This window comes from Mirounga leonina, unplaced genomic scaffold (genome assembly GCF_011800145.1).
Source record: "Mirounga leonina isolate KUSES-001 unplaced genomic scaffold, KU_Mleo_1.0 Mir_127, whole genome shotgun sequence".
NCBI classification, from domain to species: domain Eukaryota; kingdom Metazoa; phylum Chordata; class Mammalia; order Carnivora; family Phocidae; genus Mirounga; species Mirounga leonina.
The window spans coordinates 61,074,889-61,090,889 of NW_023270316.1; the positions used below are offsets into that span (position 1 = coordinate 61,074,889).

At 48.9% G+C, this 16,001-nt stretch overlaps 1 protein-coding gene across 1 annotated transcript in view; it reads right to left on the minus strand.

Moving 5' to 3' along the window:
* The window catches only part of DHRS12 (dehydrogenase/reductase 12), a 44,583-nt gene that overhangs the window by 14,678 nt on the left and 13,904 nt on the right, over positions 1–16,001 (minus strand). The window contains 6 exon segments of the mRNA XM_035003808.1: positions 5,630–5,702; positions 7,145–7,221; positions 7,224–7,236; positions 11,948–12,030; positions 13,719–13,743; positions 13,746–13,854. Of these exon segments, the coding sequence (XP_034859699.1) occupies positions 5,630–5,702; positions 7,145–7,221; positions 7,224–7,236; positions 11,948–12,030; positions 13,719–13,743; positions 13,746–13,854 (380 nt within the window).

Genomic DNA, 16,001 nt, shown 5'->3' on the forward strand with positions numbered 1-16,001 from the left:
TATTTCCTCACGGTCACCCATTCCCTTCATAGTCATCCCTCCTTCCACCCCAAGCACCCTGCAATCACTGATGTGTTTGTTCTCAGTCCCTATAGGTTCGCCTTTCCCAGAATGTCATGTAAATGGAATCATACAGTATGTACCCTTTCAGGTCTGGCTTGACTTTTGTCAGTTCATTCAAGATTCATCCACATTGTTGCCTACATCAATACTTTGTTCCTTTTTATGGCCGAATAGCATTCCGTTGTGTGGAAGGACCACAGTTTATCTATTCACCAGCTGAAGGACATCTGGGTTGTTTCTAGTTTGGGGTGACTATGAATAAAAATAAAGCAGCTTAAGCATTCACATGCCTGTTTTTGTGTGAATGTGAGTGATTTCCTTTGGGTAAATAACTTACAATCCTTTCTTTAATCCTAACACCTAGCCTATAAAAGTACCATTATCCACATTTTACAGAATAGGAACGGGAGGTGTGGAGAGTCCTAAAGGGGTGGAACACCTGGACTACTGTTCAGCCAACACAGATTGAGTGCCTCCTAGTGGCCAGGCGGCATGGGCCCTCGAGGATCCCTGCTCTGTGCAGGAAACCAACCTGTCAACAGGTAATTCCTAACGTGAGGCAACAAGCTCACGGAGGGTACTCTGGGAGCTGAAAGGAGGGGCACCTGACTAAGCTCCGCATTGGGGGTGTGCCCAGTTGAATCACGGAGGAGAAGTGGAAGTTAACCAAGTGGAGGACATTCCAGGCAGAGGAGCAGCAAGGACAAAAGCATGGAGACGTAACTGTTAGTGGCACATTCCAAAAATAATGGGCTGACTGGTAAAGGATCCATGTAGGAAAAAAAGTAGGAAATTTGGGCAGGTAGGTGAGGTACGACAATAAAGGACTTCAATTCCAAGTTAAGGGGTTTGGATGTTAACACAATACTAGCTGACATTTCTACAGTACTTAACTATTTCCCAAATTCTGTGCCTCTCTGGGAAGCTTGACGGCTTGTGAGCTGGAAGGAGGTCTTTGAAGCAAAATGGCGCGTGGTAAAGCTCAGGGTAAAGATTATTGACAAGAATTCCTGGTACCAAACACACACAGTGTCTGAGGAAACATTATATCCTGGAAGAACTGTTCTTTGCTTTCCTCTGAGGCTTTGCACCCTAGATCCCTTCATGGATGAAAAGAGAGCTTACCGAAATCGTTTATGTGTCTGATTCTCCCACTAGACCAGGAGTCCCTTCCATTTCTGAGTCCTCATCACTGGCCACAGTGTCTGGCATATAGTAGGGGATCTCTGCACGTTTATCGAACAAATAAAGTGTTTTGTTCACTAAATATTTTGGTTAATAAATAGTTACCACATCAAGCTCAGATCACCTATTTCCATAGAATTAGAATGTAATAAAACAGATGTTGTGGAAGATTATTGTCAACAATATTCACCCTCTCTTCCCCACGTCTGTGGGAGGAGTATGCTCCCTGGCTTCTGGTTTGGGGCTCTATGAAGTGACTTGCATTGGCCAGTTGGATGTTAGCAGATGTGAAGCCAGCAGGGGCTTGAAATGTACTTGCACACTTGGACCTCTGCAATCGCCGTGGGAACATACCCTGGTCAGCCTAATGGTCCAAGGAAGATGTGAGACATTTGGAACATACTCTGGCTCCAACCTGCTGCTTTGAAACACCCTGCTAAACCCAGCCGAGATTAGCCCAGCAGACCTGCAGAAGAGTCAGCAAAAAACACATGCTTGTTATTGCATGTCTCTGAGTATTAGAGTTGTTTGTTATGTAGCAATAACTGAGAGATACGACCCTGCACTAAAAAAATGCACCAACTAGAATTTAGTTGTCCTTCATTCAGTAAAGTGAGTCGCAGACTCTGGTTTCTGAGCACTTCTGACTCTCAGTTCCCTTGTCTGGAAAATCTGTAAAGCTGTTAATGAGGGTTGAATGAGGCCCCCCCACCCAAAATACTTCGTGCAACCCCCAGTACATTGAAAGTGCTCAATGTGTGCTCTTTATGATGATGATGATGATGATGATGTTTCTGGACCTTGAGTCCCTGCCTTAAAGAGCAGTTTTCCCTGGGTGTGGGGAGATGCCAGTGAGCAGAGAACTCCAAATCTCCAAATCACAGAGCATCAAGCAACGGAACACTTACGGTACGCTGATGTGCGTCCTTCCAGAGTGACCTACACTGAACTTCCCCACCCTCTGCCAAAGAGCTAAGGCACCACGGCCCGTTTATTACAGTCAACAAGTTGATGACGCAGCTGTCCCGGAGGAGGTAGACTCAGTGTCCTGGTCGTGTGTCCTGGAGTGGGAGCGAGGCTAAGATGTGGTGGGTTTGATCCGCTCATGCTCGGGCTGTGGCAGGCTGCCAACAGAGCACTTAGCGCAGCCTCCCCTCCCCTCCCATCTGTCTTCCCTCCGTACAGACGCCTAATACCACTGCATGCTCACAGGCAAAGTGTCTATGGTTTGAGGACACCCAAAACACAGGGGTGAACGCAGCAACCAAACAGAATCTGTCTCACGAGATCACTTCGCCCTCATAGGGCATCTACCCACAGATCTACCCAGAGCAGCTCATTTTGTTCCACTGAAGGGTAAACTATGAAGATCTCTCCGTACCCCACCTAGCCCCACAACAGGTTAAGGGGAATTATTTCCAAACTTTGTCTAATTCATATACTATGATGTCTCCACAAGTGGCCACGTGCAGGTGTGGGCTCTGATCGTATCTTGCATTTAACCAATCCTCTGGCTTCCAGATCCTTAGGATCTGGTTATAGATTCTGCAAGTCCTGGTGTTGTCCTGTCCTCAGAGTGTCGGGAACCCACTGGTGTTTGGCTGCAGACTGGAAATGTTTCTAGAGGCCCAACTGAATCTAGGAAAATAGAAAACAACCCATCGCACATTACATAATTGGGCCGGGAAAACATGTTTCATATTAGAAAGGCAGCCAGCAGTTTCTAGGACTCAGAGGTCTGAGTCGTTCCTTTGGCTCTGGACCTGCTTAAGAATGACAATATTTTCACCTCTCCACGTTCAGCTGCCCCCTCTGTCATGATCCTGCTGCTTTGTGTAATGCACTCTGTCTTCCACTCTGGAGAGGATGAATAAATAGCAGAGCATGAGAATTATTATGCTTCTCAGAGAGGTTGGGAAGATCAATACAATGTTTCTCACACAAATAGGAAATGAAAATGAAGAGATATCAAGGTCCTTAGAAGCAGACCGGAGTCGTACAAAAGTATAACAGCACCAGCTGTATAATCAAAAAGGCAGTCCCCTTAGATTGTGACACCTGACACAGACTCCGTAAAGGCGGAGTCCCAGCCGGCCCTCCAAATGGTGCCCCAGCCCTGCCCGTCCTCCGCCGGGCAGGGCTGCTCACTCCCCCCGCCCAGGGCTCCTTAGCACCCTGTATTTCACTGTAACACGGCGGGGTGGCAAGGCCGCTAGTGGAAGAACTGTATCCTGGTAACGCACTCCAGAGGCAGACGGACTTGGGTTCAAATCCTGACTCCTCCACTTGATCTTGGGCAAGTGATTCAATGTCTCTCAGCCCCAGTATCTTCATCTGTGATGCAGAGGTAAGAAAACCTCCACCCCAGGATGCTCACCAGGGTTAAATGACGCGTGATGTGTCCACAACACTCCTGATGCCCAGCACGCAGTCAGTGCCCAGCGGAGTTCTGTCGGATGGAGGGCGGGTGGGGGGCGGGTGAGCAGCAGGTTAATGCTCTGTTGTCAGTATATTGTAATTCTTAAAATAATTTTTGAGTACGGGGCCCCATATGTTTGCTCAACACTGGGCCCCACAAACCATGAAGCTGGTCCTGCTGAGAACCCACGTGGAGGCCAGCCGTGTGGCTCTAGGAGGCTTTGCCGGCCTATAACGTTATAAGGCAACTCGACCCCATATTTGGGTTTGGTACTTGGGGCAAAGACACTACATTTGGAACAAAATCAAAGATGAAAATATTTTGTACTAAACCTGCACCATTTCATAGCAAGCTTCTGGGTATTTGTTAAAAGAGAAAAAAAGAAAAGAAGAGCAATCTAACCACTGGGGAGAAAGGTCCTTCCCCACTCCCACTGTTTCCTTCCTCATGGAGAGAGTGTGATGAGTATGATTCTGCCCTCCCTCAGCCCCTTCTTCCCTTAATCCAGGAGAGGTGGAGCCATTATCAATAATTAATTTAGTCTATTTGGGAGCTGGGGAGCCTGGGTGGCTCAGTCGGTTAAGCATCTGCCTTCGGCTCAGGTCATGATCCCAGGGTCCTGGGATCGAGTCCCGCGTCGGGCTCTCTGCTCAGTGTGGAGCCTGCTTCTCCCTCTCCTCCCTGCTCGTGTTCTCTCTCACTATCTCTCACTATCTCTGTCTCTCTCTCTCTCAAATAAATAAATGAAATCTTTTTTAAAAAATAGCATATTTGGGAGCAATAAACTGGGCATGCTCAGCTCTGCTCCCCGCTCTTCTCCTCTCCTGGGAGGAGGAGGTGGTGTCTGTCCTGGGCCGGCCAGCTATAACAAGGTGAGTGAGTCTGTCTAGCTCTTGGCTGTGATATTAGGAAACCCATTTGGCTCTCACCCTGCACCACACCCTTCAACTAGCCTCATCAGTAACAACAGTGATACGCTGGTTTTCAGCTATTACTCCACTGTCTCACTCCTCAGTTTGTTCAGTTCTTGGGTGAGAAGAAGGTTGCTATTAATGGATGCCCTCGGTGACCCCCAACAACCACACGAACCCCACCCAGCCATCTTGTGATTTAGGACAAGATTTAATTAAAATGCCTCATTAAAAGCTTAACTTACAGTGAGGAAATGGTATAGATACTGGAGAGAAGCTCATATTCATGGCATCTCCAAGCTGAAAGGCACCAAGAGAATTTACTCCAGACTCCTTGGTTCAAGAAGGAGAAAATTCAAAGACATTAAAAGCCTGGTACATTGGTTCTCTAAATGTTAATGGACGTCAGAATCATCTGGAGGGCTTGTTAAAACAGATTTCTTGGGCCCATCCCAGAGTTTTGGTTTCAGTAGATCTGGGGGAGAGACCCTACCAAGTTCCCCAGTAATGCTGATGCTGCTGGTCCAGGAACCCTACTTTGAGAACCACTGGGCTGGCATAAAATGAGTGAACCTGTTATTACAGAATGGGAACCAGAATCCCGGTGTCCTGTGTTCTAACTGAATGCCCTTTTCAATCCATCTTCTTGCCTCATGGTTATACCTTCCTCAGCCCTGGCTGGAAGCTCCCTTAGCTGCTGGTTTTATATTTGCACACTCCACCTGGGATGAACCAGCGCTCCTCACCAAAATAACATCTATAATGAGCCTTGAGCTTCCTGGAAAAAAAATGCTTCAACAATGCTAAGTATTTCCGGCACTAACACATATTATAAAAAAAAAATCATGAAAAGAGTGGTTTTTTTTTTTTTTTGAAAAGAGCGTCTTATGAAGAAAATTTAATGCAGTGAAGGATGCAAACACAATCATGCTAAGGACCAAGAATCCAAAAAGTTGACTGATGTGTTTCTGATGCTTCTATGGTATCATCTAGGTCTCTGTTTATTTTGCTAAATACAAACAAGAAAACTGCTCATACTCTCCCAGGGTACAGGTAGCAAAGTGTTTTTCAAGTCCGTCTTCAGTGAGCTCTGTCTTATTGACCACACACCCTGCATTATTGATCTAGAGACCACAGTTCCCCTTTCAAAAGAAAGGCAACCAGGGCCAAAAGACCCATTTCCAAACTCCACACCTCCATGGCCACCACCAGTCCCATATCCAAGTGAGGACAATAACTGTGCTCAACTGTCCCTTCACGTCAGACCCCTTCCAGGAAAACGCCACTTGGGCAGAAAGCTCAGCCACAGAACTGTGCAGAGATCTCTGATGACAAGGGGTTGTCTGGGCAACTGAATCCTCAGTAAGGTGCTCTGGGATTGCACCTAGACCAGAGCTGTCCAATAGAAATATGTAATTTTTCTCAAAAGTAGCCGCATTAAAAAGATAAAAAGAAGCAGGTAATCCCTCTCCCCCTGCTTGTGTTCTCTCTTTCTCGCTTGCTCGCTATCTGACTTGCTCACTCTCTCTCAAATAAATAAAATCTTTAAAAAGGGGAAGGGGGCACCTGGGTGGCTCAGTCATTAAGCGTCTACCTTTGGCTTAGGTCATGATCCCAGGGTCCTGGGATCAAGCCCCGCATCGAGCCCCGCATCGAACCCCGCATTGAGCCCCGCATCAAGCCCCGCATCGGGCTCCCTGCTCGGCGGGAAGCCTGCTTCTCCCTCTCCCACTCCCCCTGCTTGTGCTCCCTCTTTCGCTGTGTCTCTGTCAAATAAATAAATAAAATCTTAAGAAAAAAAGAAGCAGGTAAATGTTAATAATATATTTTATTGAACTCAGTATATTCAAAATAGTATCACTTCAACATGCAATCATTAGAAAAATCTTAACGAGATGGTTTGCTTTTTTTTTTTTTTTTCCAGACCAAGTCTTTGAAATTGACTCATTCTTCCCCTTACAGCACACTTCAGTTAGGACTAGCTACACTTCCAATGCTCCCTAGCCAAACTGGACAGTGCAAGACCAGACCTTGGCCCAAATGGGCATTTTTGAGCACATCAGAAGCTGTTCAGATAGAAGAGCAGCTCGGCTCAATGCAGAGCATCTGGGAGGGGCAGACACGTACCATCCCACCTGAGTCCTCCCGGCTCTCTGTGAGTTCCACACTGTGTTACTAAAAGGTTTGCTTGTCTGCAGCAGGCATTCTTTTGGACCAAACTTTTTATTTTTATTTTTCCCAGAACCCCTAATTTTAATACACACATACCCAAATCTACAGAGCTTAGGAATACAGATACACACATCATCATTTTATGAAAAATGGAATGTCCTCATCTTCCCATAGTATCTACCCCGTGGGTGGTCCCCTCCCGTTTCCCACAACGTGCTGGGTCTCCCCTTGAGGCCAGTGAGTAAACCCGATTGCATGAGCAGGCCTCACCATAGAGGATTCTCACTAAGATGTCGTCTTAAAGACCCACAGACCTACATATCAGTCTGTATCCACATAGATGAAAAATGTACACACACGAGATTTATCCTTTCCTTAGGTTTATAAAACTTACCAGAATACTGAGTTGATTTTCCTGCTTGAAATTTTCAATAAATTCCCAGATATTCTTGGGATCAGACAAATCCACATGTGCAGAAAGATGTTCTAAACCAGAAAAAAAAGTTGTAAAGCTTTTTAAAAAAGATATAAACTAGCATATTTTAATTTAAAAAATACATATGTGTGTTTTTAAAATAAAATGCTTTGGAGGATAATACAAGATGGAAAGTAGCAGTCTCACTCTTCAGCAGTAAACCACTGCTAACAGTTTCTTTTAATCATCCGGAAATATTTTAAGCACATACAGTAATTATATACATATATTTAAAGCATAATATATATTATGTATATTAAGCATGATATACATATTATAAATATGTGCCCCCTTTCCATACAAATAGGATCAGACTATACATTGCTCTGCATCCTTATTTCTCACTTAATATATTTTAGAGGTTTTTTTTTAAACTATCTATAAGCCTGCCTTCTTTCTTTTATGGTTACCTAACATACTTCAGCATGGCTGTGTAGAGCTTCCTCCTGCCGATCATTTAGGGTTTTTGTCAATATTTTGCTCTTAAGACTAGATCTAAGGTACATCATAATTACTAGATGACGACTTCCTTTGTGACTCAGTCCTTGCTCATGATGTTTACCAATTTCCACCTTGTGTTATAGTCGCTGCTGGACACAGCTCCCTCCCGTAGTATACCGGGGACTTCTTGATGGAGGAGTCATGTTGAATGCCCCCCTCTTGCCTCTGGGTGGTGCACACAGCCGTACATGGAGACGATTAATGTATATTGGCTGTCCAGCCCCTTCTCTGTCCCCGGCACAGGAATCAGGCTTATAGTCTAAGTATGCCGTCGGGCAAGGACATGCCCTCTGCGCCGCAGCGGGCATCTGTGACCTACCCCGAACCCAAGGCAGAGACTCCTGCTACCGCAGAGACCTGAGAGCTGACCCTACAGGTCAGGTTCTGAGCAACAGCCACAATTCCTTGGATGAAGCAGAGTTCCGGGCCATGCCTCAGCTTCCCCATTAGCTGAGTTACAGAACCCAAGACCGTAGTCAGAATTTCTTTCTACTGGTCTTAAAACATATTGTTTCTCACTCTGAAACAAAGGCTCAGAAAATGAGAAAACCGAAAAAATCCTACATTTTCCTGCCTCAGAAGGTTTATCGTCATCTTAAATACCATATTCAGCTCCAGTCTGGCGCAGCTGAATATTCCTCTACTTTCAAAGGATAGGAAAAGCATGATGTGTACAGGACTACGCTCTTTAAAAAAAGGCTGTGAAGGCCTTGGCTCAGCCAGAGCAGACACGGGCTGCCTGCTGACTCCTTCCTGGGTGGGGGGGTGAGCACCCCCACCCCGATGGCTGCAAACTGAGCCTGTAGACACCCAGTCCTTTCTTTTGGGTTCTTCCCCATAACCACCCTAAAATTCTCTCCTACCCAAGGGTGCCCAGTAACACTCATATAAAATCCAGGTTCAAAAAAACAACAAAATTCAAGTGAGCGAAAATCAATTCCACTTTGAACATTCCACAACCTCCTTGAATCTCCTGGAGGCACCTGGGGTGTCTCAGCATCAGACGGAGGTAGCAGCATGGAAGAGAGAATCACTGTCCTAGATAAATCAACCACGGAGCCCGCTGAAAGATGAAGGAAATCATCTGTCTCCCTCTGGGAGAAAACAGGAGGCCAGGAAGCATCCAGAAGGATAGGCCAGGAGTCTGCTGTGACTAGGGGAAGGAGCTAGGAACAGACACATGTGCATCAGAACCCCCAATCCGCTGACCTACACATGCCAAGGCTGACCCTCGGAGCCAGTGGGCACCGCCATACTAACTCTTTGAAATTGAACAAAACTCAACTGGATCCTTTCTGCAGACAAACCACCATCTAGCTGCTCCGTGGCCCAGGAGTCATGAGGGGACATCACAGGAACCCCTCTACCCGTGTCAGAGCGTGAGTCTGATGAGCAAATGGAAAACAGTGCATGAATGCATCCTTAGTAGGAATCGCTACATAGGAATGAGGTGCTAGTTAATATTATTTTTGAGTAGTCAGGAAGCTAAACCAAGCCAGTGATTCGCACAGGACCTTGCACCTTCCCTGGTGCCCACACTCACCTGATTCGGCCAGCCTGCTGCACACCTACCCAGGCTCTCCTGTCCAAGGCACCGCTGTACCCAACCATGCAGAGAGGACCTGTCCCTCCAGCGCTCTCGACATTGATTCAAGAGAACTGGGGAGCTTGAAGCAGAGAATGTAAGGTTGGGAGTGGTGAAAGTATTAGGATAAAAAATATCGAGAACACTAATAATCTTCTCCTACTGACTGAGAGCTAAACGTATACCCTGAACTTCCCCATGTCATAGCACATATCATGTTATGCCAGTCAAGTTTCTAATCAAAACCTCTTTCAATAGAGGGAGCTGAATGCAGGGATCGGTCCCCAGAGGATGAAGATGGTAAGAAGCTAACTGGGACTGGCCCCTAACCAGAATATCGGGAGGAGAAGGAAGCCACCGGCCTGGTGTGGAGGAATGAGTGGAGGAGGTGGTGTGACCTGAGCCAAGGAGACAGGCTCGCCACCGAGAGGAGGAACCTCAGAGGAGGTCCAGCCGTTGCCAGGGAAGTCAAATATCCTGTTTCTCTCTTCTTACCACCTACCACTCTTCCTCAATGGCCAAACCCAGCCGGAAGCTGGCTGATATGAAGGCCAGAGAAACACATAGTTGGGGGTCCGCACAGCTACTCCCCACTTGCCCCCACTGTGCTACAGAGCTGAGCAGGCAGGTGCTTGTTAACCACTTGGTCCCTCCCAAGACTGTGAGGGGTTGTATCTGACTCTATCACCTCTGTCTCCGGCTCCTAGCACACCACCTGACACATGGTTCACACTCAAACACGTGTTCAAATATAGAGTAATATCACCCCTACTTTTCAGATGGGAAATTGGGGTTCACAGAAGCTGAGAACACCGCCCAAGCTCACAAGGCTACTGAGCACAGAACCAGGACTCAAAAGCTGAGCCCAGCTCCTTCCTACACCGTTTGTGTGGGGGCTGCACGTGCTAGACCGCATGAGGCTGCGAGTGGTGCCTCTTCATAAACGGGGCGGGGAGAGCAGTCGATCCCCCTGGCAGAGCCTGGAGGGTACACTGAGTCAGGGAAACCACGCCACCGGGATGAGCAGACAGCACTGTCAGCCCTGGGCCCTTGGAGCTCTCAGCGCTGGAGGCCACCTATAAACACACACACAAGAAAAGGGAATCTCCCCTGTGTGCGCTCCAACCCCACCTTGTGTAAGGCAGGAGGTGAAGGGCTGCCTCTCTCCCCACCCCAGGAAATACGTGTGCTCCGTCTTTTCAGCTCTACCCTCCCAACGACGGCTCAACATTATAAACAGAACCGTACTGTCATCTTTTTCCATATAAATCCACTTTGCAAAAAATGCAGCCCAAACCCCAGCAGGCTGGAATCCGGGCAAACCCTCATCTGCCTGTGGCCTGAGATTAGTATTCTTGTTGCGTCCTGCAGCAGGCACAGCTGAAAGTTATCAGCAGGCAGGCAGCCAGCTTTCAATCTCAAGAACTGCAGCCGCAGATCGCCGCGGCGCGCACACCGTAGAGGAAGATTTAGAGACCCTCACTCTCGCGGCTGGCGCGGAGCCTCTGTGCGGCATCTGATGGCGGGAGACTACAGACGTGCCGTGAGAACAGAAAGGACACTTGCTTTGAGAGCGTTATGAAAAATAAGAAGAACCACCTTCAGGAGCGGATGCAAAATATTCCATTCTAGACTGGAGCATTTCTCCCCCCGCCCCCCCCCCGCCCCCGGGCACGCGCCGAGGCTGAGGGGGCGGGGGCGCTGTATGCCCCGCCCCCGGCCCCGCCCCCGGGCGGCTTGGGAAGCAGGTTCGCGGCGGAGGCGGCGGTGAGGGCGGGGCTGGAAGGCAGGGTCGAGGGACTTTCTGCTGCGAAAGTGAGGGAGCCATGGTAACTGAGGGCCATTCCCAGGGGCCTCTTCCGTCTTATCATCTCTGCAGCTCCTAGCACGCGGCCTGACATATGGTTCACTCTCAAACATATGTTCAAAAATAGAATAATATCACCCCATTTTTCAGATGAGGAAACGGAGGTTCGGGGAAGCTAAGAACACTGCCCGAGCTCACTTCACAGTGAGTTTTCCATTCGGGGCCAAGTTCATGGGGGCCAACCTGTGCAGGTACACAGGCCCCACATTCAGAAGGGCCCCACACTCGTTTCTGTGCTCTGCCTTCACTGTCTTGAAATGTTTAATACTTTTTGCACCAGGGTCCTACATTCTCATTTTGCGCTGTCCCGCAAATTAGGCGGACAGTCCTGGCTCCGACTCTCTTAGAAAAGCCAGAGGACAAAATGTGGGCCGGCTCTGAAAGCTCTTGTGAAGAGGTGGCTCTCATCAAGACCTAAATGTCTCTTGTCCCTCTTTATTGGAGAGCCATTGGGTCAGTTTACAGCTTGGCGTGGCGTGCTGCAGTCCCCTTCGATGTGTCTCACCGGCGGGAGCTCCTTCCCCGGTGGAAACCCCAGCAGAGTCATCGTCCTGTCTAAGGTCTCTGCAGCAGGGACTGGCCCCTGCCTGCCGACCGGGATGAGCGGTCAAACCCAGCCACTAGAAAGCTCGGGTGGCTGGGCTGCTTCCAGAGCAGAAGCACCCCAAGCCGGCCACTGCCAAGCCAGGGAGCGCGGGCAGCAGCTCAGCCCTCTCGCAGTTGATGGAGGTCAGGTTGAAAGAAACCCCCAGCAGGAGAGGCAGCTCACCTGCTTAGCGCTCCCCCTGATGATCTCACCTTTGGAACTTCGAGCTGGGTCTTGATCTCGACAAACCAGGTGAATTGTGCCACCTGGTGGAATTCAAGGAAACCATCTGTGAATTCTAGAGATCGCTGTGGCTATGGAGACCAGCTTTTCCAGATGAATTAAGACGTTCGGGCTCACAGGAAGAATGCCTGAAACTGAGACTCCTCTGGAAAATCTAAATGGATGGTTGCCACAATTTGAGCAGCGGATATAATAGCCAGGGTGATCCTGGAAGGTGCTCTCCTGCCTAAATGGGCTGACTGATGGGGCATCCGGGATAAGGTCCTGATTTTTGTAGGGGTTTGAACACATCAAGGTTAAGAAGTGTCCCTCTTGGTCACACCTGCATTCCCAGCATCTCACATGGCACCTGACACAGAGGTCGCAACTGGGCTGCACTTTAGACTCGCCTGGGGTGTTTTTAAAAGCTCCAGATGATGGGTCCAGGCCTGGGTATGTTTTAAAAGCTCCCCAGGTGAGTCTAATGCTCAGCCCAAGTTCAGAAACACTGGCCTAACATGTAGCAGGGACTCGATTAATATTTATTGAATGGCTGAATCCATAATTGGCACTCAGACTATTCCAGCAAAGACCATACTATCATCAATCAAAGTTTATGTAAAGGGGAATGCCTTGGCTGTGGCAGTTAAAAAGTAATCATTACAGAGCCTGATTTCTTCACTTAAAATAGCTTGCTTTATTAAGTGGGGTCTGTTTCATGGGAGGCTCTCAGCTAACCATATAACCAGCCCCTCTGCTCTGTCCTCCTCCCCACAACACTTCAGAGGACCTCCCAGTTGCTAAGATGCACTTACTCCTCACCCTGACTTGGCTGACAATGAAATACAACTCCAAATGCTATAATATTCCCCCAGAAAAATGCCTAACTTGATTTCAGAGGGAAAAAAACCCAAAAAACAAAAACAACTTTGAGGGTCTGGAGAAGTGATACATTCCCAGCCTATTTCTCCAACTTCTACTGGAACATCCGTTTTTCTGGAGAAGAATCTCTGGAAAGACATGGTGGACTTGTCTAGCCACCACAGTGCCATTTGGTGACCCAGAACCATTGAATTCATGCAGGAAATTCTGGCATTTACTCAGAGGAAGACTTCAGCTGATTAAATAATTTACAGGGCACCTAGAGAGCCTTTCACAAAATCAAGATTAGGGAAGTGAAATAGGAGGCCATCCCCAGCCCCTCTAAGCCTGGAGGCTGGACCCCAGAACACCAGGAAGGAGGAAGCAAGTTCAACGCACTCCCCTCTCAGGTTATTCGGGGGGGCACTGGTTCTGAAGTAGGGTCCACAGCCAAACTGCAGTGGACTCCCACCCTCCTCCCCACGCCACCCTCAGATGCTCACTGACAAGACATGAGGTGGGGATCAGGTATCCATGCCCTTTTAAAGTTCCACTGATGATTCAGAGGCCCAGAGTTGGCTGGAACCCCTCACTGCTCTTAACGATGTGTGGCCAGGACCTGAGCTCTCCCGTGAATTAATTAAGAGTTGAGGAAAGGCTCCTCCGGTCACTTGCTCTGTCCACCTCTAGCTGGAAGCTCAATGCACAGCTGAGAATCAGCAGCTGTGCCGGTCCTCATGGGATCACGGTCAACTCCTGGCCATGCTGGCTGGGCCCTCCCTGACCTGCCTGTGACATTGGGCACTCTCCCCAGTGTGGAGCGGCCACAGGCTGGCCTTGAGGCCCTGTGGACACACAGCAGGCTGCTCACCTCGCTTGGCTCTGTCAATAGCAGTTTGCTTTTCCCAATGCCACTGTTCCCTCAGCTGACCAAGAAGGCTTTTCAAGGAACTTGGACCTCGAAGGCATCAGGCACAAAGTCCTTAGATGCAGATGCATGGCCACTCCTGGAAGCAGGAAGCCGATAGACAGAATGGCTGTCAGGAGCCAGGAACAGAAAGCCCTGTGGGGAGAAAGCCTAATTCTGGGGTGGGCATTACTACTCCCCCCCAGCACAGCACACAGCTCCTTCCTTCCTTCGTCACTTCCCTGCTTCCCTCCCTGGGCTCAGGAACAATCCCATCCTCTCAGGCTTTACATTTCCTCTCTCATTAGCTTCTTGAACTTTCAAAACTATTAGACTCTAACAATTTGGCACCCAAGCCAGTTTTCTCTGACTGCCTCTGATACTGGAAGTGCCCCCCCCCCAAAAAAAATCCTCTGATAGATGGATTATTTTCCCTTTATCCAATTTCGGGGGGAAAAGAAGAGGAGCTTAGGAGACCATTGGCATCATGCCCATGCCTTCTACCTAGCTGTAGAAGGACTGGGTGCAGTGGGGGGCTTTGCAAGGACAGAGAGAAGCAGGAGGAAGGAAGGTAGCTGAGTTCGGTACGGCCTCAGGGAAAGCCAAGACTGCTTCAGGGCTAGGGGGTGTGCACCGCACAACTCTAGGGGGCATTGTTCAGATTGCAGTGATGGGGCATTTGTATCTGCATCGAGCAGCTGCTTGCAGATGGCAGCAAAGCATGCGAAGGAGCTGCCCGTTCTAATTTGCACAAAGGGATCACACTGGATAAAAGTAACCCTGAGTTCTTTAACCGTTTCTCTCGGCCGTTTGAGTTCCCTCTTCCACCTTTGCTTTCCTGGTATTGGCTGGGTATGGAACCGGCTGAGGGTGGTGGAGGCAGAATGGAGGCGGATTAGCTGGAGGAGGCCCTGAGGGCAGGAGTGTCCCCACACACGGGCAGGCTGGGTCTCAGAGCTTGGATCTCTCACCCAAAGAGCCCAGTGATTTCTCCCCTGCAGTGGAGAACAGTTCCCTTTCTCCTGAAGGTTCTCCGAGAAGCCCAGCACCCTCCCCCACACCGTGTTTCCACACAGACTGCCAACAGCTGGGCTCCCGGGCCTGCATGACTGCCAACTACAAGCCCGGACACTGCTGAGGAGGCCAAAGAATGTGTATGAGCCCAGGTTAGGTTTGGAAGTCACTGCCACCGACTGCGGACAGTCATGGCCCCTGACTCACAGTCGAGAGACCAGGAAGAATGTTCCTGTTCCCGCCCTCCCTCCGACTCACGGAATGTCCAGTGCAGCTCAGAGAACACCCTTCCCACCGCTTCTGCTGCTCGTGGCGCAGTGCGGCCGGCAAGACGGCGGACTACGCCGAAGCTTCCTGGGAGGCTGACTTGAAGCTAAAAAGAATATCAATAATAAGGGCTTTGGGTCAAAAAACTTGGGTTTAAATCACAGCTCTGCTTCTTAATAGCTCTGCCATCTCCTGTGTTGACTTAACCTTTCTGGGCTCCTGCAGCCCAGAAGAGGAGACTTTTCTGCAGAGAAGGGAAGATAAAAGCTAACTATTGGGCAGGCTAGAGGAGATGTATGCAAGGCATTTATTACCAGGCTTGGAATAAATTAAGAGCTCAATACATAGTAGTTACTATTAATATTACTATTATTAATAATGACATCAATAATCCCCGTGTTTAAAACTGAGCTCCTCATTTGCCCCCCACCCTCATCCCGGCCCTCCAAATCATTAGGGACTTTGAGAGCACCTTAAACTATAACCAAAGATGAAGCTGTGTTTCCCCAGACAAATGTTAGGGGGCGGGGGGCAGGATCACTGTGAAAGAATTTTCTTGCAGAAGCAAGCAGTTCCTCAGAAAGGGCTAAGGCCCTGGAGTCAATGAACAGGGTCCTAGCCAAGGGCAGGTACTGGTAGGGAACGAGTGAGACCTTCCCAAACCACAACAGGGCCACAGAGAACCTGCAACTAACTGCCCTGAAGATCCCCTCCTTCAGGGGCAGGAAGCCCAGAGGCTTTTCTCTCTGACACCTAGCTAGAGGAGACCTGAGCCTCTGGATGACCACGCTGATCCTATTAAACACTAAGGTTTGCCAAGGGCAGCTCCTGTGGATTAAACCTCTTCTTCAAGCTCTAGGCTGTGAGCCATGCCAGAGGGCGGTGCCAGGCTGGCCTGCAGGGCATGTCACACCCTCCTTCTGTCCTTCCTCCCGGCTATTTGTCTTCGGTGCATGATCCTGTCCT